This window comes from Taeniopygia guttata, chromosome 1A (assembly GCF_048771995.1).
Source record: "Taeniopygia guttata chromosome 1A, bTaeGut7.mat, whole genome shotgun sequence".
NCBI classification, from domain to species: domain Eukaryota; kingdom Metazoa; phylum Chordata; class Aves; order Passeriformes; family Estrildidae; genus Taeniopygia; species Taeniopygia guttata.
Window position 1 is genome coordinate 47,786,684 of NC_133025.1, and position 26,297 is coordinate 47,812,980.

General features: G+C 49.0%; 2 protein-coding genes across 7 annotated transcripts; both read right to left on the bottom strand.

Annotated features, from left to right (window-relative positions):
* Positions 1-607: 607 nt before the first annotated feature.
* On the bottom strand, positions 608-13,689 carry WBP2NL (WBP2 N-terminal like). 3 transcript variants are annotated; one of them, NM_001245821.1, is given in 9 exon segments: positions 1,832-2,169; positions 3,055-3,131; positions 3,469-3,538; positions 3,541-3,588; positions 3,991-4,209; positions 4,997-5,089; positions 6,583-6,718; positions 7,266-7,374; positions 10,318-10,391. In NM_001245821.1, coding segments are annotated over 8 exon segments (744 nt in total). In that variant the 5' UTR covers positions 10,377-10,391; the 3' UTR covers positions 1,832-2,169; positions 3,055-3,121.
* Positions 13,216-24,842, bottom strand: SEPTIN3 (septin 3). Of its 4 annotated transcripts, none has more exons than XM_072923352.1 (10): positions 24,686-24,842; positions 19,234-19,425; positions 18,856-18,984; positions 18,014-18,095; positions 17,520-17,657; positions 17,037-17,154; positions 16,502-16,597; positions 15,581-15,677; positions 15,049-15,100; positions 13,216-13,814 (listed from the first exon to the last, which is right to left on the bottom strand). In XM_072923352.1, the coding sequence occupies exons 2-10, from the start codon at positions 19,394-19,396 to the stop codon at positions 13,679-13,681; spliced, it is 1,011 nt and encodes a 336-aa protein (XP_072779453.1). In that variant the 5' UTR covers positions 19,397-19,425; positions 24,686-24,842; the 3' UTR covers positions 13,216-13,678. The 4 variants fall into 4 exon arrangements, with proteins under 4 accessions (XP_072779453.1, XP_012424570.1, XP_012424569.1 ...); XM_012569116.5 differs by having other exon boundaries at positions 15,581-15,680; XM_012569115.5 differs by having other exon boundaries at positions 24,564-24,825.
* Between the last annotated feature and the right edge of the window lie 1,455 nt (positions 24,843-26,297).

Consider the following 26,297-nt stretch of genomic DNA (forward strand, 5'->3'; position numbering starts at 1 on the left):
TTAATGCAGGATTAGAGGGCCATTACCTCAAAACAGGAACAACTATGCTAGGAAATAGAACTGGTTTCCTGTCAGAAACTGGACTGATGCAGAGTAGGAAATGGGTTTCCAGTAGCTAGCTCATGTTCAGCAGGGCAGCGGCATTCCTTGGCACAAAGGGAAACGGATTTTACAGTCTATAGCCAAGTGCCATTTTCCTTATATATATTTATTTTTCCATTGCTGGAAAAAAATGCTGGTGAGGAGTTTCTTTCAAAGACTTTAAAGGCCTCTCCTCTGGTGTAATTTACATCAAAAAGGTGCTATGAATGCAGCTGTAATGAGTAGCAGTGTGGTGACATGGCCCCTACTACATGCAGTGATGGGACATAAACATGTGCCACTTCTGGATACCTGGGCATAACCACAGGCACCAGCCAGCCTTCCAGGCAGCAAGGGGATAAGCCCCACCTTCTTCACTCCCCCCCAGTTACTTGATTCCAGGTTCAGCTTAGCCACATACCATAGGTGACCCAAGGGTACAACAGCAGTGGTTGTAGTTCTTTCCAGCCTTCTGTGCAGTATGCAAGAATTAAGGTCAACACAACACACACACACAACACTGAACTGGCGGATAAAGATATCAACACTCCTGTATTAAAGTGCAATTCAAAAAGTTATAAACATTCATGGTTGATTTTTTTTAAATACAGAGTTGTTAGAATATCTCTTAAGTCAGAAAAAGTGTCTATAGATAAGGAAACTTACTTCCCCCCACGTGAAACTGCTTTAGGAATTCATACTTTCAAGTTGTGCAAACCTGACTTGCAGGAGAGCCCTGTCATACAGGGAAGTAAGAGGGAAAACACTCCTTCCCCCTCCTTCTGAAGGTAGGAAGGCTGTAGGTAGAAGTAGAGTCACCATATATGTAAAGGACCACAAAGGTCTCCTCCAGACTAGAGACTCTTTTCAGAGCAGGTTTAACGGCACTATATCCTAAGGAAAAAGGGTATGGCTGAGCAGCCAGAGCCTCTGCAAGAGAGCCAAGTATTAGCAACTCCCACCCAGACAGCAGTTCCCAGCCGAGGGCACTGCACCTGTAAGCAACCAGCTCTGGCATTACAGTGCCCACCTGCCCACGCTGCTCAGATGTGGGCACATACAGCCTGGCTCCAGCAGCTGAAAGAAAAGATGAAAGCCACTTTTCCCCTGTGGAGGTAGCACACAGCACAAGTTTGCTCAGCAGAGGGAGCCAGAGCTGTAGGACTTGTCTCCTGACAAAGCTAGTGCCAGGTCATCTGCCTAATGTAACATATTTTGCTCCAAGGCAGGCAGCCTCCTGTGCAGCGCTTGACTCCATTATCCTTGAGGAACGGCTGCTTGACATAGGATCATTACACAGATATGGGGCCTGCTTGGACAGGGAAAAGACAGACTGATCCTCAGGCCTGCCAGTCTATGAGCTCACTGCCCTGAGGCACACCTTTGTTTGTTTCTCGGTTCAATGGCTACAAAGACAGGTTGATTGAGACCCATCCCCTTCCCTCTTGGGAAGCCAAATGCTTCAGCATCTCTTCGAATGCACTTCCCAAGGTCACAACCCCACAACTGTTAGTCCAGAATGCCACACACTTCCAACACAATACAGGATTTCCAAAGTCCCATCTCATACTGAACTGCCCTAGAATTTAAGAAAATTTAACACTTTTCTAGGGCACCTGAGGATCTAAGCATGGAACGTCATAGCTCTCTACACCTTTTCTCCTGGATGGTGCTTCAGAAGTCAAAAGTTTGGCATTCCAAGTTGTTTTACTCCAACAAGATCCCACAGCATTCATATTTTAGTTCTAGATTAGTCATGTGATAAGAGTTTAATAAGTCCATCTCTCTCCTCAAGCCAATGGCAGGGCAAAAGGTTAGTCCTTCGACCCCATGAGATAAAGCAAGTAAGTAGGAAAGTGCTGTTGTCCTGTCGTGTATTGCCACTGACTCAATGTTTAATGAGGGCAGGTGCTCAGCTGCCCAGCACTACATCTATTGTAGAGAAACAGAGATCTAGAGATATGCTAACTTGAGGGGTACTAACAGCCATGTTGTCTTCAGGGAGAGAGAATGTGGGAGGCTGGCTGCAATTTCCTTCTGCTAGTTGTTCTTCTTATCCTCAGGAGGTGTATAAGGAGGTGGCTGATCCTGGAAAGAGATACAGTAGAATCAACAACCATGCTTGTTTTATGACCAGCTCTTCCCAGGTATTCCCAGGCTTGGCTCACCAGAAGTGAGTGCCCTGTGGTGAGCTACAGACAGACCAAGTTCTATGGTTTAAGCAGTCATTTCATCACACCATTCCTCTCTAGTATCAGCTATGTTCCATGACACATGCTGTCTCCGTAACATTTCTAGGAAAAGTCCCCTCAAAACCAGGTAACACGGTCTACTGCAAATGGACCATTTAATCTGTTTTAAATGCCATTCTCCCTTCCCTTCCAGGCCTTTGTCCCTGTTGAAGCTCATAGCTCTGACCCAGCAGACAGCAAACCCTGGGCTGAGGGCCAACTTTGCTGCTCCATCAGTCTCCAGCTTGCCAGAGCCAAGCAAGGCAGTGACAGGCACAGCCAGACTGCCATGTACCAGATGGAGGCTACAGACAACCTAGTGGCTGCCACTGACTGAACAGTAAGAGACCTCCCTGTCTCCATGCAGCCCAGAAAGACAGCAAAAGAGAAACCCACATGCCATCGTCCTTAAATGACCTATTATTCTTCTTTAACTCTCCTCATTTTCAGGCCCAGTGGATGCACAGAGCTCTGTGTTTTCTCTGTGCCCATGCAAGTCTGTTATGCCTTTAGGAGTAAGACAGGAAGTAAATGGCTATTAATGGATCAATCTTAAGGCCTTCCTCCTTTGCTGACTGAAAAATTCACCAGTCTTCCTCATGGGAACCTCCCTCCCATAAAAACGCATACTTTCTGTACATGTTCAACATGTAGGTACACTAGACTTTGTAAGAAAGCAAAGCACCATCTCTGCTAGTGACAGAGGAGGGAGTAGCACATGAAGACCAGGCATGGTACTCACCATGGGCATGTACACGTTGTGTGGGTTGGCAGGGTTGTAATATGCACTGGAAGCTGCTTCCATGGCCTTACTGCCTCCTGGAAAGGAAGGAAAAGAACCCACCTTAAATATCTGAGGCAGTGGTGCTAGCCCCAGAGCCTTCTCCCAAGTTTCACCTCTTCCAAGGAGGCAACAAAGGCCCAAGGAGCCAAGAGGAACTACAGCAAGCTGGGTCAGAACTCAGAGCAGCTCAGGAAAGCTGGCTAGGGCTGACCACAAGCTGTGCAGGGCAAGGTAGAGCAGCTCCCTACAGAAGACTTGGAGCTCTTGCAACAATAGCTTCCCCACGCCATGCTGCGCCCATGCCACCCTCAGCCCAAGCCCCCAGGCACCCCATTTGCACCCAGACACTGGCAACCGCCCAATCCCATTTACCTGGCATTCCTGGGCTCACCCAGGCTGGGGGAGCTGAGGGTCCTGCAGGAGGAGCCCCAGAGTAGGGTGGTGGAGGTGGCATGTACATGGGGTTCATGTTTGGAAGTGGTGGGTAAATACCTGAAAAAAACAACATCAGGCTGATGCTTTGGACCACTGACCATGGGACAGAGAGCTCACAGGCCTGACAGCACATTAGCTGGGGACGAGAGCGGTGGTAAGGGAAGCTCTCCTGGCTTGGCAGGGATGCAGACAGCAGAGATTTGATAATTTGCTAATGCCTGTCATGTCAGCAGGCAATAGTTCTCTACCAAGCAGCGGCACAATTTGCAAACCACATTTTCAGGTAGCTAGAACTATAGCGACACACGGGTGTGATCAACAGCATGTGACAGATTTCTGCAAGGACAAGGATCCTTGATGGAGACAAAACTACAGCAACCCTCACATAACCCTCACCATACCACTGTCATTTCTTCACAGCTAACATCAGACAGAGTCATCATTACACAACTTCCAAACCTGGAGTCTGGGCGTACGGATATGCCATGGGCTGGGGAGCGGGGCCGTAGGCATTCACTGGAGGTGGTGCATAGGGATAAGGTCCGTTTGGAGGCGGAGGTGCAGCGTAGCCTCCCGGCACAGGTGAGTAGCCCCCGGGGGCAGGCGGGCCGGGTGCATATCCTCCAGGAACAGGGGTGTATCCATAGCCAGGGTTCTGCAGAGGAACGCCGCTGGAAGCTAAGGAACACACTTTTAGTAAGCCAGACATCTTTTCTTAAAACTAAATGTAGAAAATAAAATGAAAATAGTCCTGTTAATGCACCACTGTTTCCCCTTATGTAGATTCACTATATAGTCCTGGCATAGTACTGTGCCTGAAAAACATTAACACAGAGTGCTGAAGGAAAGCAGCTAAAAAATACAACCTCAGAGGTCCCAGTCCCACCACAGAGCTCCCACTGCTTGAAGAAAAGACCACTCTAAAGCAAGTAGCAGTACAGCATGTTTTCATTTTTTTAAATGTACTTTTGTTCTGAAAACAAGTACTTTTAAAACACACATTTTTTAAAAAGGAAACTTATCAGAAAAAAAGTTCTTATTCCTCCATTTGAAAATTTTAAAAATAAATTGTTTTTTAAAACCTATTTTTCCCCTCTCCAAATGTACATGTTAGCTTTCCCCATCTTATTGCACTATTTTAGAACTGAGCTGAGAGTAGCTAAATGAAGCAATTTTCACCATCACATATTTCAATTTTTTTCTAGTAGGAATAAGGTTCTGTAGAAAAAGATGGTCCATCTCAGAAGCCCAAACCCCAGAACATTCTGACTGCACAAAGCACTAAGATGAAATAAAGTAAAAAGGATTGAAAGGGAAACCAAAAGTTCCCCTGGAAAGAAAAAACAAAGCTTTGCAATGGAAGAGGGCCTAGAGTACCCCTCTTGCCATGAAGTTCAGAACAAGCACAATTTGCTTACTAGCTCAGCCAGCTATGGGGGAACCACAGGATCTGAAAATCCCTTACCACTAGAAGCAGCTTTCAACATCAGCTGTCCAAACTCAATGGCTCCTCCACTGTTGAAAGTCAGTTTAAATGTCCCCTGCCCTTCCCAGCCACCTAGAAGAGAGAATTAGAATTGAATCCAAGACAGCAAAAATGTTTATACTTCAATTATTTTTTCTTTTTTATTTCAAAACTCTTTTGCATCCTATTACCGGGAAGAAAGAGTCATGGCACTGCTATCAGATGTCCCCCAAAATAGTATCTCAAGAGGATCAGGAATTTATTTTTTTACCCTTTGAAAGGTATAGTCATGTAGAAGTAGTCTACTCTAGATACAAGGCTGTTTTGTTCTTTCCTGAAAGGTTTAATGGAACCTAATAAACAACAATGTAAACATGGAGCATTCATTTCACTAAGGATATTAACTGAAAGCCCTCAGATGAAGTTTTATTGATATCCTCAGTGAACTACAGATCCGGATCTGCAACTCAAGCTAGGATTTAAATCAAATGCAACGTCTTTAATCTCATTGACACATAGAAGCTCAGACAGATTATTAAACGCTGAGGTATAATAGCAATTTCTCAGGGAAAAAAAAATCAAGTAGGCAATGTCTTGCAAGGCAAGTAAGAGTCCTTTCTTTTCCTAGGGCTATTTGGGATTTGGTGTTTTTTTGGGTGGAAGGTGCTTTGAGATTTGGCATTTTTAACAAAAAAAATATGTGTCATTTAAATATAAGATTGATCTTCCTTGTCTAACAATGAATTTAGTATCAAGAGGATACTAGTATCTTGGGGACAAAGTAGAAATAAAGTATAGAAATATAACAAAACAGTCCATCCTGGATAAAGTCATTCCTTTGGAGATTCACCTCTACAAAATCACTGTCTCAGTATGACTTCAGCCCAAGAAAGTGGGCTGATCCACAATCCCCAGATGACCCAGTCACTTTAAAATATTGTTACAAGCAGAAAACAAAAAGAATAAACACTTCAGGTGCCATGAAAATGCACATGAAAGGTCTGAAGATGGAAGAAATTTGAACCAAAAGCCACATTTCCAATCCCTCTTTATCTTTTGCAATTTCCCATATTTGGTCATAAACAGCTCTGTTAAGTGCTACCATGGCTTCATGGTCAAACTGGGATCAAAGCTAAATCAATGATGGACAGCAGACTCCCATATCCATGCAAACCATACCCAAGGGGCTCCTGACTTCTCAAAAACAAAAAGTCATTGCTAATCCTAATTCTGTGTATCAATAGCATGGACTGGCGTCTTGGTCATTTACCCACCCTTTCAGGTCAAAGAAAGGAGAAAAACAAGAACATTCGGAAAATGAGTAAACATGATACATAAAGCAAGACAAAAGTTAAAGAATTACACTAAAGTCATCCTGGGCAAGTCAGTCCCTGGCCTGAGGGCAGGAAGTAACATGGCAGCAGTGCCCTAAAGTGCAGGAGAGGGGAGTTAGCCCAGCGTGGACACACCAGCTATACCACCACAGCTGCTCTGCCATTCCTGCACACATAAGCTTGTCTGGTGTTCAGCAGAAATGGCCTTGTGACACCTGGGAAGAGTTCAATCTACAAAGCACTGGCACTTACCTCCAGCCTCGGCCTGGATCTGTCCTTTGATGTAATTGGCAGAGAAAACAGGCTGCTCAATCGAGCATCCTTTCACCAAATAGAATGGCATCATAAAGGACAGCATAGGATCCTTGCCCTTGGACACAAAGATCACCTGCAAGACAAGAGGGAATGCTTCTGAATTACTTGAATTCAATAGAGAGAGTGATGATGGAGCTCTCATCGTATCAGCATCCAAAAAGAGGGTAACTTAACCTCTAGTATGAGTGTGCATTGAATTATTTCACAGCTTTAACACTGGGGATCCCCAACAGATTTGACAGCACATGACTCACTCACCTGAGGCATGTACATGCTAAAATAATAAACCACTTAAAACACACCTGCACATTTACAGAGTTTTACTGTTCTGCTTTTTAAGGATAATCTATGAGAGTTTGTAAAGGATGTATCATTGACTGACACATAATATGAAATATATTCTCTAGACAGTGATTTCCAGGGCTGCATGTGCCTTTGTAGGTGATTGGGATCGTGGCATAGGTATGAACTATCCCATTTCCACCTTTGCTTCTCCTACATAGTGCTGTCAGTGGTCCCTTCCACAACAACAATCCCTTCTTCTGTTATCAACTAGGTTTCTGGTTTAAAGTTTACAAGACCCCTTGAGAAAGAAGCAACCCCGCTAGCATCAGACTTACCCTGTAAGGGGTGAGATACAGTGTTCCTTTTTTGGTGCCTTTGAAGATTTCAGGCTTGCCTGTCACGTCACTGAAGGAAAGCTCCACATCTTTGCACTGTTTGAGGACACTGCAGGAAGAAATCAGAGAGATTGGGAGACAAACTTAGTACCAGCTGTGACACATACCCTCATCACACAGGGAAGGGAATAGCACAGCAAAACTCTGAATATTATCCTGAAGTCCTGCTGTTGGCCCTGCTGTTTTGACTTCAAACAGAGAGGGATGATTTATGCGGACTGGAAGAATTCATCCTCTCATCTGAGACAAGCCCCTCCTTCAACAAGGGCTTTTATATACAGGGCAGTTTCTATCTCCAAAGGTGTCAGACTGAGGAATTCCATTCTACACACAAAGACCCTCAGCCCAAAGATCAGGGCACAGAAAGGGCTGAGCTGTCAGAACCATCCCCCTGATACCAAGGTATAATCTCAGAGCAATCCTCCCTCCCCAGTCCATCCTCAAATCAAGGCCACTGCACTGGAAAATAGCACAGCTGTGGCACCACACCCACTGTGCAAACTGGGGAAGTGGCTGCACTGAAACCCTGACTGCTGACCCTGCCTCACGTGACTTAAGCAGCTTTTGCAGTAAGCAGTACCATGTTAAGGAATGAAGCAATGTGTCAGCAATAAAGATATTATTGGATATCTATGGGAACATTAGCGGAGTTTCCTAGTGACACAAACCCAGATGAGAATTTTGAACACTGCAGGGTCAGGGGCATAGAGTTGCATGAAAAATTAAATATATTTTCAGAAAAAAAATGAGTCATCTTGGGAAAGCACATCACTGAGTCTATGGTGCAGATCTAAGCATACCACATAGTAAGAAAAATCTGCAGAATAAACAAAAGAACCTTGAGGGTGATAAACCTTCAGCGTGTTACAGTGGCAGAAGACTCCAAGATGTTTTATGGTTCAAGAGCATGAAAAACAAAGTGACAAAACCCTAAACCAACACAAGCCTGAACTGGCTGGATCTAAAATAATCCTTATGAATTCTGTTCAGCATACTGCAGAAGTAAAATAAAATCAGGAAACTCTGCAATTGTTTGGGGAAGGGAGGAATCTTCAGGCCCACCATATGGAAAAACAACCAAATGCCCTATAGTCTCAGGTAGTTTGCTCTTTAGGGAAGAGAAGAACATTGTAGATATATATGTAAAATGTAGCTACCCAAGAATGAAGACTAGTGAAAAGTCTAGCTTTTATGAGAAAAAACAACCTTACCAAGAAATTCTACTGGGACACTACTTCACAGTTGAGCTAGATGGAGATTCTCAGACTGGCTGGAAGGGACAGATTTATGAGACAGCAGAGCTCTTTCCATTTCCAAAATGCAAGGGGGAAACATATATGCTAAGCTAAATACAACCAACATTTTGACAGCTTTAATCTTATTAGAACACTCCCTCAGTCATGTCTTGTAGCTGCATTTCACATAATTTTACCTCACTGGAAAGAATTCCTATGCAGTAATGTTTACTGCTTTGCAGCTCCTCACACAAGCAAATAACATGCAGCCACCACCACAGAGAGTGATTAGGTTGCTGAACCGGTCTGCTCCTGCATGCCTGTCCAGGGCTGTCACGGGAGGCTGTGCACCCTGTGGAGCCACACTGCCCTCACTTGTGACTGAGCAGCACCTCAAAGAATGTATGGTTTTATGATCTCAAGCCAATGTTAAGGCTTGGAAGGGATCTTAAAGATTACCTGGTCCCAGCCTCCCTGCCATGGCCTGGCCACCTTCCACTAGATCAGTCTGTTCAAGGCATTATCCAATCCAGCTTTGAACACTGCCCAGGCTGGGGCATCCATAGCTCCCTTGGGCAACCCATTCCAGTGCCTCACCACCCTCAGAGTAAAGAATGTCTTCCTAATGTGTAGCCTGAATTTCCCTTCTTTCAGCTTGTTCCCATTACTCCTTGTCCTAGCACTGCAGCCCCTGATGAAGAGTCCCTCTGTGCCTTCCCTGCAGGTCCCATTCAGATACTGGAAGGCTGCAAGGAGGTCTCCACACAAGAGGTCTTCTCTTCTCCACGCTGAACATTCTCAGCTTGTCTTCATAGAGGACCTCTTACCAACTTCATGGCCTCCTCTGGACTTGCTCCAACAGTTCCATATCCTTCTTCTGTTGGGGGCCCCAAAGCTGGATGTAGCACTGCAGGTAAAGTCATACCAGAGTGGAATAGAGAGGCAGAATCACCTCCCTTGACCTTCTGCCCAGGCTGCTTTTGGTGCAGCCCAGGATTCAAAGGATAGAGAAATCTCCTTTAAACTGGCATGAGCTCAACATGTCAGAGGACCTTCCTGACTGAAGTATTAGGAATCAGCTCCAAACTCAACACAAGATGGAGCATAACTTTCAAGTGTAATTTTCCTCTTGATCACCAGACCCAAACCAACTCCTCTGATCCTTTTACTTCGATCCTCTACTGGGCCTCGGGTTTCTAGGATTTCTCTTGCCAGGATGCTGGGAGCACCCAAACACGACCAGACTGAAGCCTAAGCCTGTTATGCTGGTCTGTCAATCCCCGCTCGGGCGTCGAGCAGCTGGCTGTACTTCCATGGAGAGAGCAACTTTGAATTCAAGTTCTTTACTTACGAATTCAAGTGATCAAGCCTTCTACCTTAAACAGTCTCTGCCTCTCTTGCGTCACTAAGTGCATGACCTTAAAAAAAACCCAATTCCTCAACTTCTACAAGTGATGTCAGCCACAGTCTTCATCCCGGACGCCCGATGGAGCGGCTTTAAGGACCCCCGAGCTTCCGCGGTGAAGGGGGCAGCTCTAACCAGCCAAGCTTGCTCCCAGTGCCCGCCCCAGCGCGTCCCCACCCTGCCAGGGAGCCCTTCAGTAACGCAGAGCCCGAGCCGAGCCGGGCCTGCGCGGCCGGGCAGGAGACGGGCGTCGGTCCAGCGGGAACCTCCCACCACCGGGCCCCGCCGTCCCGGCCCTGATGAGGGCACAGGGGGTGAGAAGAACCCGCCCGGCCCCGCGGCCCCCCGGTACCTCTCGGCATTGGGGATGACGACACCACCCTCCTGCGAATGGTTCCTGTTCAGCGCCATCTTTGCCCCGCCGGCCCGCCCCTGACCGGTGACGGCGATGACGTCACACCCCGCGCGGTCCCGCCCCCTCTGGCCCCGCCCCCCGCGGCGGAAGTGAGAGGGCGCGAGGCGGAAGCGGGCGGTGCTCGGTCGGTTTAATGGCCGCCGGTGGCGGAGGGACGCTCTGAGGGGCGGCCGCGCCCGGCCCGCACAACGAACCACAGACACTGGTGCCTACGCGGAGCCCTGCTCGCTCCTCTGGCTCTCTCTGCTCAGTCCAACCACGCCTGTTCGCTGCCGTGGTTGCCTCAGTGGAAGTTGTCCAGGATTTGCCGTGCTTAGCAAAGTTTTTCTGGCGGACGGCTTATCTGCTGAACAGCTTCTGAGCCTCCGAATGCGCTGGGTGGGCATCTCTGGTGTGAGGTTTAGACTCTTCCCCTCTGCAGCATCACTCGGGATATCTCAGGGGAACAGCTGACTTGCTGTGGTCATCCTGGAAGTCAGCTGGTGGCGCTGGATTCAGACTTTTCCCAGCTTATCCATTCACAGAAGCATCTTCCCAATAGTATGTCCCGTTGTCATGCCATGTGGGATTTTTTTTTTTTATTTGCCGTTTGTAGACTTCTGGTAGGTACACGGGACGTTGGTAGGACATTGGCATGAGCAGATGGCAGTGAGGAGTACCTGAGCTTGTTTTTCTTAGCAAGCTTTTATGGATCCTTTAGAAGTAGTCTATGATCCGACAAGAAATTACAGAGCACGGTGTAAAAAACACGTTATTACAAAGAAATAAAAATTCCTAAACCTATAGGGCAAAACTCACAACCTTGTCTTTGAAATCCACATTACAGGCAAAGGAAAGTCTCTCTCTTGTATTGCATGGGTCTGCTTTGCTTTCTTTAAGCAGGGCAGCATTGTGTCTCTACCCTAACCCTTAGTTGGGCCCAAAAGTCATAAATATTACTATTCTGTAGCCCAGGGTGAAGGTGATGGGACGTGGCTTCGTGCTTCAGTGCTGTGAAGAAGCAGAACCCTGGCAGTGTCTTTGCTGAGGTTCACGTCTTTGATGTCCTTGGGCAGAGGAGGGCCGGTTGTGTGGCAGGATGGGTGCCAGCGTGGCAAGGCTCCATGGTATGGCTGCTGGCACCAGTGACAAGGCTCCTGCTCCCTGCAGGACTGCGGAGGCTTAGTGCAGGGGAAGGGTGTGCAAGGCTGCACGCACACACTGCATACAGGAACACCAGGAGCTGTGAACGTGGGTGGCAAAAGGACTAGGAAGTGCTGGTATGGCCCTCACGTCCTAGTGGCGCTGAGAATGGCTGATTTGTGTGGGCAGGTGGGAATGAGAGCGAAGAGAACCTTTGCTTTGCAGTGACAGCACCAGAGAAAGCCACAAGATGGACATAGGCTCCTGACAGTTTTGCTAAGACTTGGAGAACCCTATTGCCAGCCCTGGCCCCCATACAGCTCCATCAACCAACAAGTTTGACTTGAGTCGTTCTCTGCTGCTCGTTTGCTGTTTTCTTCTTCTTTCCCCCAGTGCCAGCCTTTCCAACCCCCACCCCAACCCCCTCACGGTGCTGCCATGCCAGGCCATGGCATTCCACACGTGCATTTTAAGTGCGGATGGCAGCTCTCCTGGAGGGGGACAGCCCCTGCCAGCCATGTGACATGCAGACAGGCAGACACTGCCAACCTCAGGACATCTCTGGGCTTCTCCTCTCCTTCCTTCTGCCCAGACAGCCCTGACACTTTCGACCTCACTCAGGGACACCCAGAAAACGGCTGACACACCAGCTAGACACAAGCATGTGGTCTTCAGTGAAGCTGTGCCTCTTTCTGCTCACAGGTCTTTACCTTCCCTCCCCATCCCCTTCAGGGAAAGGTAAAACAACAGCTTCTCAACAGGACACAAAAGCACATTGTTAAGAAGGCATGAGAGTTTGGGAGAGGGAGGAAACAGCCTAGAGAAGAGGAATATCCAAATACTTGGAGAAATGAAGGAGAGACTTAAAGGATAAAAAACAGAGAAAGTGGAACAGGGAAAGCAAGGAAGGAAGAAAGCTATGGAGGGCTAAAAGGGAATGAGGACAAAAGCACAGGAGTGGAAGAGGACATAGGACAGTATCAGAGCAGAGGAACAGCACTGCTACAGTAGCAAATGCAGCCATTTCAATGAGGAGAATGAGGAAGAGGTATCTCTTGTGCCCCCACCCTGGCCCAGTGCTTCTCAATCCATGGCTGTTTGTACTCCTCCAAGATGCCCAAGGTGCTATGCCAAGTGGAGCTGTCCCTGGGGGGGGTCCCAGCAGGGAACCCCTGTGGCACTGTCTTCCCAGTGCTCGCACAGCTGAGGGGCCATCTTGTGGGGAAGGGTTTGGCCAGGACCTGCTCAGTGCTGGTGGGAAGAGACCATCGCAATGGGGGATTGCAGCAGGGGCATAGGGTGACTCCATGAGCTGGGGTGACCCCAGCACAGATTGGTCTCATCTGCACAGAGTCGAATGCCTGGCATGCTTGAAGGTAAAAGCATGGCTTTTGACCTTCGTGCTGGGCAGGGCAAATGCACCCTCTGCAGCAGGAACACATTTTTTCCCCCTGGGTTTTGCTTCTTTTGGAAAATATATCCATTTTCCCCAAGTACTTTGATTCTTCTCAAACAGATGCTACAGGCCAAGAACTAATTCTGTCTCCTCCCACCAGTCACTTGCTCTGAACTACAAAACGTGCCAGTCTTCTCTCATCTACCCTGTTCCAAGCTGCCATTTCCCCTTGGGAAGCCACAGCAAGAAAAGGGGATAAAATGCCATGCCCTCAGACCAGCCAGCTGCCTTTACACCCATGGAAGATCCAAGAGAAATCTCTGCTGACATCTCTTGAAACACATGCATTGACTCCACCATCTCTCCCAGAGTCTCTCCTTGCCACGTCTCCAAGTGATAAAAACAGGACTACAGCATGCCCCACACCTCCCCCCTCCAAAATCCATGCCTCTAGAAATCCTTCCCCCCCCAGCACTATTTCCCCCAGGCAAGATACAGAGCTGAGACACAGGAACGAGAGAAAGGAAGCTGACGGACAGTCCACTGTGCAAAAACCAAACTAAGAACGGGGACACTCTGGGAAGGACGGGGGAGATGCCCTTGTCCCTCTCTGGCACACAGGGAGGCACATGCACGCCCGCACGCACTCACACTTGCATCCCCTCACTCCCACGGAGGATGTGCCACATGCTTCAGAGACAGGCCCATGGCTGAGTCAAGGGTAGCAGGGGTGGGTTGTCTATCCAGAGTCACCAGGTGACCGTGGAGGGGGAAGGTCTTTCACAGGTTACTTTCGTGGTTTTCCTCTGTCTCAACAGTCATGGGGGGCAGCCCTCCATTGTCATTCAGCCGTTTGGCCCTGTAGGTCTCATAGTGGATGTTGTGGGTGACTTCTTTTAGGTCCTGAAGGTGGGTCCTGCAGGGTACAAAGTGGGTTCGGAAAGAGGATATGTTAGCCAATATCAGCACAGTAAGTATTATCCTTCTGATGATAATTTTATTCCCCAAAATAAATGGAAGATTTTTTCAGTCAGTCAGTTTAGCTAATTATTGTTAGCACTCTTTCTGCATGGGTGGATAGCATGGGTGCCATCATGCACAGCTGAGAGCTAGAGTATCAGCATTTGAGAACACACAGGCAGGATGCAGGACATGGACTGAAATTTCTGGCTGTGCTTGCCAGTGCTCTGCCCTTCTCTCACCTATGCCACTGGCACAGTCACTGGCCATCCTGGTGTGTCAGAGCAGACTTATCTGAACTAGCAGTGAGGCAAGGAAGCATCAGGAGGTGTATCAGGTTCACTGCAGATCATAAACTGCAGAACATTGCTGTGAGCATCATCTCTAACCTCTAAGCCTGGGGGCTTGGGTTGTTATAGGCTTTGTGATGATCATTTGGGTAGGATGCTTTTACTGAAAGACTTTGGAAAAGCACCCTTGCTGCAGAAGGTATTACAAAACAAAAAGAAGAAAGTAGAGTGATGTCAAAGCATTGTACCTGGCCAAATATCTCAATAGGACCATACCCACAAGTGGAATGAGCCACAGGGCCTTGGTTTTGAACTGTGTTTCTGTTATTTTCTTATTTTTTGTGCTGTTTTTATAGGGAAGAGAGATGATCCTGGATCTACAGCTCTCCTGTAGAATTTGTGCTGAGGCAACTTCATGAAGCAGAGTAGAAATAAGACAGGACAATGAAATCAAATGAAACATGAAGCTTTTAGCTTCTAGCTCATATGTTCCAGCACATCCTTCAACCTGGAAGGAAACACAATCTAGGATGCGGTAGTGATCTCTTTATTACTGACCTGTTGTCAGCAGCAAATAAAAGTTTTTGTAACCTTAATGTGATTTTTTAAAAACTCCCTTGATGCAAGTTTTTGCAGCCTTGAGAGGGCAGTAGTATCCTGCTTTTCTCCAGGCATCCAGCTCATACATGAAAACTAGCACCTACCTGACATAGTGGTCATGTCACTAAGAGAGGCACTAGAATATCTACCCTTTAACTCAATCCAACTCTACACCATATAAGCTTTCACTGCCTGAAATTTACTTTATTTCCCTTTTAGTATGGGCCATTTAATTCTGACTGGATCTCAGGAAGACTCCCAGCTTGTCAAGAGCAAACTGGTGCATGACCATGACCTTACCTGATGACAAAATCTCGAAGTAGGGCAAATTCACAGTGATTGAGATTTTCCACTGAAAAGAAAGCAAGCAAATGTTACATTTGATATTTTTCAACAGCCCCTTTGTGGTTATAGAGCATGGGAAAGTCACTGCCATGGGGGCAGGTTCCAAGTGGGTAGAGCTTGCATACTCCAGAAAGGACAGACAGTTGTCTGAATGCCAAACTGTCGAGCATTGAGGAGACACACTAAGAGATGCAGAGCATTACACAGGAATTTAAATTTGAAAACCAAGGCAACTTCAGGAGCTTAGCTTCATACACCATGGTGTTCAGAGTGGCTCCAGCTTCTGCCAGCTGGTGACAGTGGCACCATATTGACCATGGCAGTTCCCTCCTGGCTCAGCTATTTGAGAATTCTCCTTTTGCTTGGTTTCAAGCAGTTTGTCACAAATGGGATGGGAAGGTAGCCACAAGACATGCTATCTGGACCTTGTCTATTACTGTGATCTGCAGACAATAATTTCAGCTCCCATAAGCAAGAGGTTTTTTACCTTCAATGATTCCCCAAGGTGTTTTCCTGCCCAGGACTCTTTTGCCATTCACTTGGTACTCCTTGTCACTGCCCACTACTGCAAAGGGCATGCTTTCCTGCTGGGGAGAGACACGTGGAAAGATCCATTGAACCCATTCCAGAGACCAGCACCACCATGCTTCCCCATCCACCTTTCCACCTCTCAGCTCAACAAACACAAGGCCCTTTCCAAGAGGAGAGATTCTTCAGAGAAAAACTTCACTGACTGTCCTTTTCACCCCTCAATGCTATCCCTAGAATTCTGCACTCTTGATTTCCAGGTGTCCTTGCACCCCAACAAGCTTAGTGGGTAGCTTGCAGCAGTGCCAAGGGCTCCAGAGCTGGGGCAGAACTTTTCTGCACCTACCTCCAGCATTTCTGAGGGGGATGACCATAGAAGAAGTACCTTAGCATAACCAACAAAGGGTCTGTCAGCCCAGAGCTGCTCATGTGGATAGTTCGAGGTGAATATTTCTTGCCGTATTTGTAGTTCTTTACAATAGAAAGATGGGACTCAAATAATCCTTCCCCATAAGCCACATGAACATTCATCAAGTTTAATGGCTGAGATTGTACTGAGGAAAGCCAGAAATAGAGTAAGTGTGCAGATTTCCTGGGAAGTGAGGCTATTGGGCTATCGCATATCTCTAAGCACAGGGAGAAACTATCTGTTTCCAGAGCACAGAGTGCAGGAGACTCTGCGATCCATAGGGCTGTGCAGATGCTCCTAGGTTTACTCTGCTTTACAGATATCCCTGGAAAGAGACTGCAATTACCACAGGAATGGAGATTAAAAAGCAGTTTATTTCTTATGTGTGAGGGCAATGATGCTGAAATGCAGAACAAAATGTGATGCCCTCCTCATCCACACTTCCCCCTCCCACAATAAAATGTTTCTTACCCTGATTTTGTCATTCTCTGTTTTATCCTCCAAGTCCTCATCAAATTCTTTCTGGGGATAAAACTCGATGCCGTTTACTTCTAGTTCCTTGCGCACCTAATCAGAGAGACATTTTGGAGCACAAAGCAGCACAAACCTGAAGGAAGGGCAGTTGGCAAGGCCAGGCAAACACATCTGGGACATCCTTCCAGTGGGCAGAAGCTGGAGGGATTGTCCCAAGGAAGTGCACAGTAAAGTGAGGACACAAGGCAGCAATGGTGAGTCTTTCTCCCAACCTCTGGCTCTCCAGTTCCCATGACAGAACATATCACAAGATGTCACAAGGATACACACATTCCTTCCTTCTCTAACAGATGCCCTCAGGGATATAAACAGCTGCATCTTTAGGACTTAACCCACCAATCCAGCATTGGACTCTGTGCACACCCTGGGGGTGTGCAATTGCACTGCAATCCCAGGAAGAAGGATACCACTCATTTCTCCCACCTCCAAGCCAGGGCAGGGAAGGATCTCATCCAGAAGAGGAGATACTCACTCTTTGTTTGAATTCGGTTTTCTCCTCCAAGGTCATGGTGTCAGCCTTAGCAATAACTGGGATGATGTTCACTACCTTGCTGAGATGTTTCATGAACTCCAGGTCCAAAGGCCGCAAGCTGCAGCCCAAGAAGGAACAAAATGGAAGGGGTCACTTTTTACCCTCCTCGTCTTTAATCCTAATGACTGTCCAAGCATCAGGACACCAGTGAGCCCTCCCTTATACATACCTTGCTTGCTGCCACCATGTTCTCATCTCCTTCTTCCCATCCATTCTGCCCTCTCCCAAAAAATACAGTGGCATTTCTCCTGCTCTTCTAATCTTAGACCCTTTCAAGCCCCACAGTTCCCAAAGTTAGGCTAAACAGTGCCCAGTCCTGCTGGCAGGAACCCTGGATCCAATTCAGAGGTGCAGCAGTGTAGGGTATATATCTGGCACAGAGGTACCAAGGGCTGGAGAAAGGACAAGGGACTGTGTACATACGAGTGTCCCGTAGGGGAGATGAAGTAGAGGCAGCAGTGCACACGTGTGTCTGGAATTCGTTTCTTCCTTGCAATATTCACCTCCTCTTTCAAAAACTTTTCATATTGCTCGTTGATGTATTTCTCAATAGGCTCCCAGCTGTTGAAATGGGAGAAAGCGATGAACAGACAGGTACAAATCTCCTCATATTCCTGCCTACAGTGTTCCCAGCTCTGATGGCAAACCAGTCTCAGGCATTAAAAAAAAATCCACCTGAAGCATCTTGCCATCAGCACAGATGATTAAGAGTTCCTGTGCACTCACCATGTAATATGTGCATACCCCACAATCACACACACAGACCCATGGTTTCACTGTCCCACGGCCCCATTGCCAGCCCTCGAGTGCAACAAGATCCCAGATGCTTTCAAGGGCCGAGCAGATGACAATCACTCATATACCATCTTAACTTCAGCCCTTTCTGGGGCACAAGGTCTTTACCTTGTAAAACTCACCAGTTCTCATTGTTGATCTGGTCCCCAAATCCTGGTGTGTCAATCACTGTCAGCTTCATTTTCACACCACCTTCTTCAATGACTGGGGGAGAAATTGCAAACAGTCATACTCCTCTGTGGGGACTTGCTCTCTCATGAACCATGTCTTTGTGTCCCACACACAAGGGAACAAGAGAGCTCTGCCCTCATCCCTGCCCAGCAAGCATAACCAGACCAGCTTGTGTCATGCCTCAACAGTTATGACCCTCATTTCCATGTCTGACTCCAAATTTTGGTAATATCTACACAAAAGCTACCTTACACCACTCTGCCAAAGGAAAATGGATTTGTCCTCAGTATGTGGCCCAAAGGTAGTACCTACCCTAACACAACTTCTCCCCTCTAACACATCATCCTGAATCAGAGATAATGCTCATCATCCTGAATCTGAGATGATGCTTATTACCCTGCACCACTGTAGGAGTTGTGCTGATGCTTTGTGAGGAGCTGTGCACTACCAGGCTTGGGATGGGACCCAACAATGCAACTTGTGTAGCTTATTAAATGCAACTGCTGATGAAAATTACTTACGGCAAGGCTTAATCCACAACTGCAGACTAATGTCTTAGGTGATGAAATCTCTCTAACTATTTGTCTACCTCTCACTTTTGGCTGTGGCATCAGGGGCATTCCAGTTTAAGAAAAGCTTTGTCTGTCTCTGAGGCTATCTAAAACTGTCCTTTAGCTTCCTATGGAGAAAGGGCTGCCTTATACCAAAGAACTATTTGTGTAGACTTCTGGAATCTTCTGCAAAACTATGCTGAGCATCTGTATTGCTTCCACCCCAGCAGCCTGGCTCTTACCATGCCCAATAGCTTTGATCTCCACTGTCTTGGGGATCTTCTCCTCCCGGTTCCAGCCTGAAGATTTGCGGCTCACCTGGGATTTGAAGAGGGTGTTTACCAGTGTTGACTTTCCCAGTCCGCTCTGACCTGAGGATTGCAGAGAGGAAGCTTGTGACATTTGCCACAGCCTGGTGATGACAGCAGGCCCAAATAACAGAGCCAGGCTGGCAGAGGAAGGGGCTGGAGGTGTCTCCTTGCCTTGTTCAGGCTCTGTTTTCCCTCAGAGCAACTTCTGTCTGCACCCTCATGCCCTCCCCGCAGGGCTTGCTCTCCCACCTGACCTCAGGGGACAGTCCCCGGCCATGGTTCCCAGTTCCTCAGCTGGTCTCTGCCTACCTACAACCATGATGTTGAAGTCAAAACCTGTCTTCATGGTTTTCTTGCGCATCTGCTCAATTATGGTGTCAATACCAATGTAGCCCAGCAAGCTGGTGTTGATGCCCACGGGTTTCATTGGTACGACTGGCTTTTGTCGCGGCTCTGGGACCAGCTCAGACATGGCTGCTTCGTTTTTGCTCTCCACTGGTCCTGCATGGGGACAAAGATTGAAAAATCATCACTGAGGTGTAACAACAGCCTCCTTGCTGAACTGTCACGGGGGCTGAGGGCAGCCTTTTCAAGGGCTATTGAGAATAACTGAAGGTCAAGATTTTAGTGGTAAGGCTCATCATGGAGCAACATCTACTTGAGTTTCTAGCGCACTCTTCTATGTCCCACTCCAGATGAGGCGGTGAAGTGGGGTTCATTGAGAATGCAGTGTATTGATGGCTACCTCCAAACAGCAGGGGCAGGGGCAGCAAGGCTGGCTGGGCTGATAATCAGGTGCCCAAAGCTCTGGGTGTGTCTCCTTATATTTGTCTCCCAGCTCTCGACAGGATCACCAGTGTTTCGCCCCTCCAAGTTCACCATAAAATTTGCAATGGAACAGACTTTGAAAAATTATGTGTCAAGTCGTGGCATTGAAACAGAGTTTAGGATGTACCACGAGGACTTGCATGTTGGCCCTTGTCAGGGGTGGCTGCATTACTGGCTGTGGTGCACAGGCTGAGTTCCTCAGAGGAAGACAGTGGTGGAAGTGAAAGCATGGCCATAATCTCTGTGCTTGCCTCCCACCCACAGACCAATGTTTTTTGTCAAACTCAAGAAACTAATCATCATGATCAGAAAATTAATTATCTGCCTCCTTCCCTCCTCATCTCTGCTTCCTCACATCTTCCATGTAAAACAATCGGGTAAAAAGAAAACCCTGAGGGCTTTCCAGCCTCCCTGACCCTTTTTTGGGTGATGGCACACATTGCTAGGGGCAGACCTCATGCATTTATCTCTGTCTCATTAGTGAGTAGCTCCCACCCGCTGGGAGGAAGCGGAGGTTGGGAGAGGACAGGGCATGGAAGAAAAGCTCTAATTGGTGGGGAAGGCAGGCATGAGGGATGAATCTGGAAAGGAAGATGAAGGGGATAGGAATCACATACCTTTCATATACAAACCACCTGCAAACTAGAGATTCTCCCACTCTAATTACTTGACTCCCATGCTTTGTCTCATTAGAAGGTTATTTTTCCAGGACAGAGACAGAATGCATTTTTACTTGGTAAGTATTTCGTTTGTTTTGGATGCCACTTCAGTTCAAGTATCTTACACTAAATTATCCCTTTCCATCATTTTGGCAGGTTTTTTTCTCCATGTATCAGAACCCACTGGCAGCAGAAAAGGACATGAGCAGCTAGGCAGGCGACTGCCATTTGGTGGTGACACATGCCCCTCTTCACAAGGAAAATGAGTCAGAAGTCACCAAACTGGTGAGATTGATGGCACCAGTCTGGGGTCCCTGTGACAGCTTAGTCAAGCCAGGCAGAGACAGACTGAGAAGAGGTCAGAAAGATTTTGTTCAAGGACAGAGTTAGGCTGGAGCAGGCTTGATGGCTGAAAGGGGACTCTGCCTGGCACTCCCACATAAAAGCTCCAGTGCTGACACAACGGCTGCTCTACACAGTGAAGATTTTACATTTTTTATAAGCTGTAATATCCCACTATCACGTGCTAAGGAAAGACCTTGTGGAAGGGCCACCCTTGGCAGGGAGAAGGGTGCCTCCACCCAGCTCCTTTTCACTGCTTGGGAAGTCTTTTATATTAAACGGGGAGAAGGAGTTTTCCCCTGTGTGAGACGACAGTAGCACAGGCACTCATGTCCCACTCATGTGGGTAACATCTGAAGGCTCTTGTGCCACCTCTTGTTCCACCTTGCCCACACAGGAGAGGTCAATGCGAGGATGGCCCCCCTCCTGCTTTTCCCCACTGAGTGGAGGCACCCTGGACTATCATCACCCTCTCCTGAAGCAGCGAGCAGCACCCTGGGGGAAGCAGAGCACAAGATGGGTCATTGGCTTGAGTTAAACTGGCAATTTGGAGCACCTCACACTGCCAGGCAGCTGCTGGAGGAGGCAGCCTGCCATGCCAAGTGCTTCTCAGCTGCAATTCTCTCTCACACCCATCACAACTAGTATGTGCCTTTCCTGCTGACAAAGCATCCCTTGAGGCTCCCATTGTCTTTTTTCAGATTTATCAAAGCTGATGTGAGCCAGGAAAGCCCATCTCTCTGGTACAGCACAGGGGGCCAGGCCAACCAGTTCTGCACCCTACCCTTCATTCGTCCTCTCCCAGGCTGCCCACATCACTGTGTCATGGTTGTGTGGCTGTGCCATGTCCCTTATGCTGCTGCAGCATTCTCCATATACACCCCACACAGCCCTGCTGGGGTCCTACCTAGCCTTAAGAGTGGGAGAAGAGAGAGAGAGAAATGGAACAATGAGGGAATTAGGGATAGGGGGCTGTGGCCCCAGTGAGGCACTTGGCTACTGGAGAAATGGGGGCAAATAAACTCCAAAGGTGGAAGGGAACAGGTCAAGATAGGAAGAAAGCCTAGCTGAGCAGCTTCATGGGATGGGTGCAGAACATGGGCCATGTGGGTTGTGACCCTTTCACTGCCTAGGTAGTAGCTTGTCCTCAGGGAATCTGTTACCCTCTCCTTTATTCCTTCAACACTTGTTCTTATACAGGGAAGAGGAAGGAGGGAATTTGCTGTCATCCTCAAGGCTCACTAACAGGTTCATAACTCATCCCTCAGTCTCACCAAGGAAAGCCTTGCCCAGAGCCAGTAGATGTTTCTAACTGCTGTGGACATCATAATACAAGACCATTCCTTTACAAGCTTCACTGTTGGAGCCAGGAGCTTGCAGTGACTAGGGCAGATGTTTCAGATTCAGGTTCTTGGGCAGCTATAGAAAACCCTGAGACCAGAAGAAAAGATCTCCCAAAGTCGCCTTAAATATATTTCCTGGATTTTATATCAGAACATTCAAGGTGTCAGGATAAGCCACCTGCTTTTCTCCTCTAGGCCACTTGCCGCCTTCTCTGTGTGGAGTTCCTTCCCATACAGCCTCAGGCAGGGAAGTCCCCATTTTGCAGAAATTTTCCCAGGGCTCATCTTTCTGCATATGACTTTTGACCTTTTGCCTCCTACAGGTGAATTCAAGGAGCCAGCTGAGGAACAGCCTGCTGCTGGGGTGTGCAAAACAAGGACCAGAGCTGTAAGAGGCACCTTGAGACATGAAACATGCCTGCCTGTTCTCCTGGGAGTGGCTCTGTTTTATGTGCACTAAAGCTAATGGTGCTAGGAAGGCTCCTGAGCACACTGAGTGGCTGGTCAAGGGGTGGCATTCTGTGTCCTGGGCACCTCCTGTAGCCCTCGCAGCTGTCCCCTGTAATGAATGTGTTAGAGGGCACTACAGCCAGTATGGCTAGCAAAGGTTAACCACTTACATCTGCTGTTTGCAAGGCCTCCCTTTTCCTTGCTGCTTTGTTCTCTGTGCTAAAAGAAGCTCATTTTAGAGGGCTGTAGCTGGTGATACCACCCTGCTGCCCAGATCCAGTATGAGGTGGCCCTGGGTTGGGCACTTAGGGAATAATATCTGGCTCACAGGACATGCTCCATGTGACTGGACCAAGGGAAGGCACAGCTTTTGAGGCAAGGACAGGAAGAACCAGAATGAGTGCTCAGAGAGGTCCCCATTGTCCCAATTAGCTCCTGCTTCTGACACCCATTGAGCCACCCCAGAACCTCTTCCTGGAAGTCCAGCATATGTGGCCAGCAGCAGACACCACTACTGCAGCTCACCCTTCATGCTCTGATGTTCGCAGGACCTGTGTGGGGACAGAGGTGGCCCTGCAGGACCCCTGGGGGCTCAGGTATGGGGACCAACATCTACTATGTCCTGATAACCCAGATACAGTCGCATCCCCTCCCCCTGCCTTCCCATCCTTTGTCTGGCAAGAGGGAGGGAGAGCTGCAAACAGTGCTCACCACAAACCAGCTTCCAGCAAGGAAAAGCTATTTAACCCCCACATAACACATGGATGGCTTTGCTGCAGCTCTCCTCCAGTGAAGCATGAGGTTGTCCCTCTGCAGCTGGAGGCAGTGATCCTCACACACATCTCACCCCAGCCCCTTCCACCCATACGGTCCTGAACCCACAGTCCCACTCCCTGTAGATATGGAACAGGGAGGAGGGATGAGTTCAAAATCTGAACCTGCAGATCTGAAGGTGACTGGCAGAAGCAGGCCCTCAGAGGGGCCAAGATGCCAGGTTCCTAGGAAAGAAAGCAAGCAGCTACTCCAGTAGTACAGCCTCCCTGGAGCTCATGGGCATCATGGGCTCCTTGCTTCAGATCTGCAGAGGTGCTGGACTGAGCATCTCTCCACTAAAAAAATACCTTTCCCTCCTCAGTTCCTGTGATGACCCCAGGGCATTTCTTTCAGCTGTGCAGGGCAATGGCTGAGCCCCACCTCCGGATGTACTGCCTGACCTCAGAGCACAGAACAGAACCATTCTTCTTACCAGATCATTTTGCCTGGCTTGAAGATCATCCCAGTCCTCTGGGCTGCTGCAGCCTTCCCAACAGCAACCTTTCTTCCCCTCAGCACTCTGCAAAGAGCTTAGGCAAAAGCCTGGCTGCAGTGAAATCTAGGGCAGCATGTGCTGAAGACTCTCTGGAGATGCAGAATCTGGAGGTGAAGGAGCTGGACACATCCCCAGCCCAGCCACCACAGCCCCAGCTATGCCCTTGGTGCTGCTCTCCAACAGTACAGTCTGGAGATACAGTCCTATATCCCAGTTCACCCCCTGGGTGGCACAGCTGTATCACAAGGCAGGAGGATGCTGAGCACCCCTGGACTGTGGTAGCCACACCACCACAGCTGCCTGTGCCCCTGCTCACATGCCTGCTGGCTCCTGTGCAGATGCCCAGGGAGAGGCATAGGACATCCCCACTGCCTGTCACTGGCAAGGGACAAGCCAGGTGCTGAGGAGCTTGTGGACACTCCCCAGCTGGATTATCCCTTCCTTTCAAAGCAGTGCCTGGCTCTAGCTACTCTGCATCCGCACCACAACCAGCCCTGCTCCTTCTTCATACAAGACTGCTGCCACCAAAAGGAAAAAAAGAGAGGAAAGACAAAGCCAGGACCGATTTCCCCCACTGCCCTCCGGGGTTATCCCTCCCCCATGCCCAGAGCTGGGCAGCGTAGGGGCACGGGGGAGGATGCCTGCGCAAAAAGCCCCAGCGGTGTCCCTCTGGCGTTGCCCAGCCCTGCCAAGCCCGGAGCATCCTACCTTTGAACATGAAGCTTCCTTTGTCTCCGAATCCTCTCCCAAGGGGGTGGGTCTCCCCCCACTTTTCTAGCCTGACGCTGATGAAGCAGCACGGTGAGCTACAAAGCTCCACTTGCTTTTACCTTTGTCTTTCTTCCCTGTGTCCTCTTCTCCCCCTTTCTCCTTCCCTTCCTTCTCCAGTGGCTATTTCAGCAGAGCGGGGATGCTGGTGCTGCTCCTGCTGCCATCGTCATGTGACCTGAATATTAAACATCTCCGCAAAATCTCCCCCCGCGCACCCTCCCCCGGCTCCATCCCAGTCCCCGGCTCCATCCCAGGCCCCGCCAGCCTCCCTGGCTTGCGGGGGGTTGCACGGCCTCGGGGTCGGAGGGGCCGCTGCCGATGGGGCCCCCATGTCCTGGAGGGGCCCTCATTGCACACCCACACCCCACAGGCATTTTCTTGCCCTTTTCCCTCCCAATTCCCCGGCCTTTTCAGCATCTCTGCTTGTTTAGGGAGGGGCATATTTAACCCTTCACAGCTTAGTTCCGGCGGGGCTAAGAAACGGTGCTCTTTGCCCCTAGGTATTTCGTAGGATCAGGGGATTGCAAAATCTCTTGCTTTCCCAGAGGGAGGAAATTGAGAATGTGTTGGTTCATCAAAAGAGATTTGCCCTTCAGCTTGGCTGTGAAGGTGTGAGAAACCTTTTCTCCTCCAGCACCATGATTCCTGGCTGTCAGCCCAAGGCGCAGCGGCAGAGGCAGCGCTGTCCCCTCTGCGTGTACATGTGTACAAACATGTGTATGCCTGCGTCTGGCGAGCACGGACAGGTCCTCTCACCTGGACATGTTGGGGTACACAGGTCACATCCCTGTGTGCTCTGGCAGGCACCTCCATGTGCCCTGTGGATGTGCCTGTGCCTAGAGAGCTGTGTACATGCCTCTGGCTGCTTGCATCTTTGGATGGGGATGCCCTTTCGCTGCTTTGCATTTCCTTCTCCTACATCTGTGAGCCCCGGCTCCGGCAGGCACTGTGTCCCTGTCATGCTGTGCTGGGGCACCAACATATGGGAATGCTCTGACCCTCCGGTCAGTGGGATGACAGGAGCACCACGTGTTCCTCCACCACAAGACAACACCCCTGGGTGACGGCCAGGCTGTGGGATGCCTGGCAGACTTGGCAAGGGTTTGGGGTTCCTCTTTTTGCAGTGCTCTGGGACAAAAACTGCACCCACTGCAGGTTACAGGAACATTTAGAAGTAATTGTCAGCAGTTACCCCGGGCTAGGCTGAGCAGTGGACAGACTGGTTTCTGACAGGCAGGCATTCCAGCGCCCAGAAAATGTCCTGACATGGCAGCCACAGTTGCCTGTCTCCCTGCTGGCTGCCAGTCTCACAAACACACGGGCTGTCCTCCCACCAGCTATTGCCCACCCATGATTCTGGTGTGGGTCAAGAGGAAATCACTCTAAGGGAAGGAAGCCCCCATCCTCCCTCTCATCACCCTACCTCTTCTGAAGGGTCCTGCCCCATGCTGGGCTCCATGCCATCGCCGAGGGACCCCTTGGTGCCTCCCTCCCTCCCTCTGCCAGCCCAACCCAACCCGTCAGGGAGACCCACCGGAGCGTGGTGGGGCGCAGGACAGCCCCATCTTCGCCACCGGGGTGGCCTCGGCCCCGTCAGAGCTGCCGTGCCGTTGGGGCCCCCCGGCCGCCACGGGCCGGGGCCGCGGGAGGATTGGGGTGACGGGGCCCAGG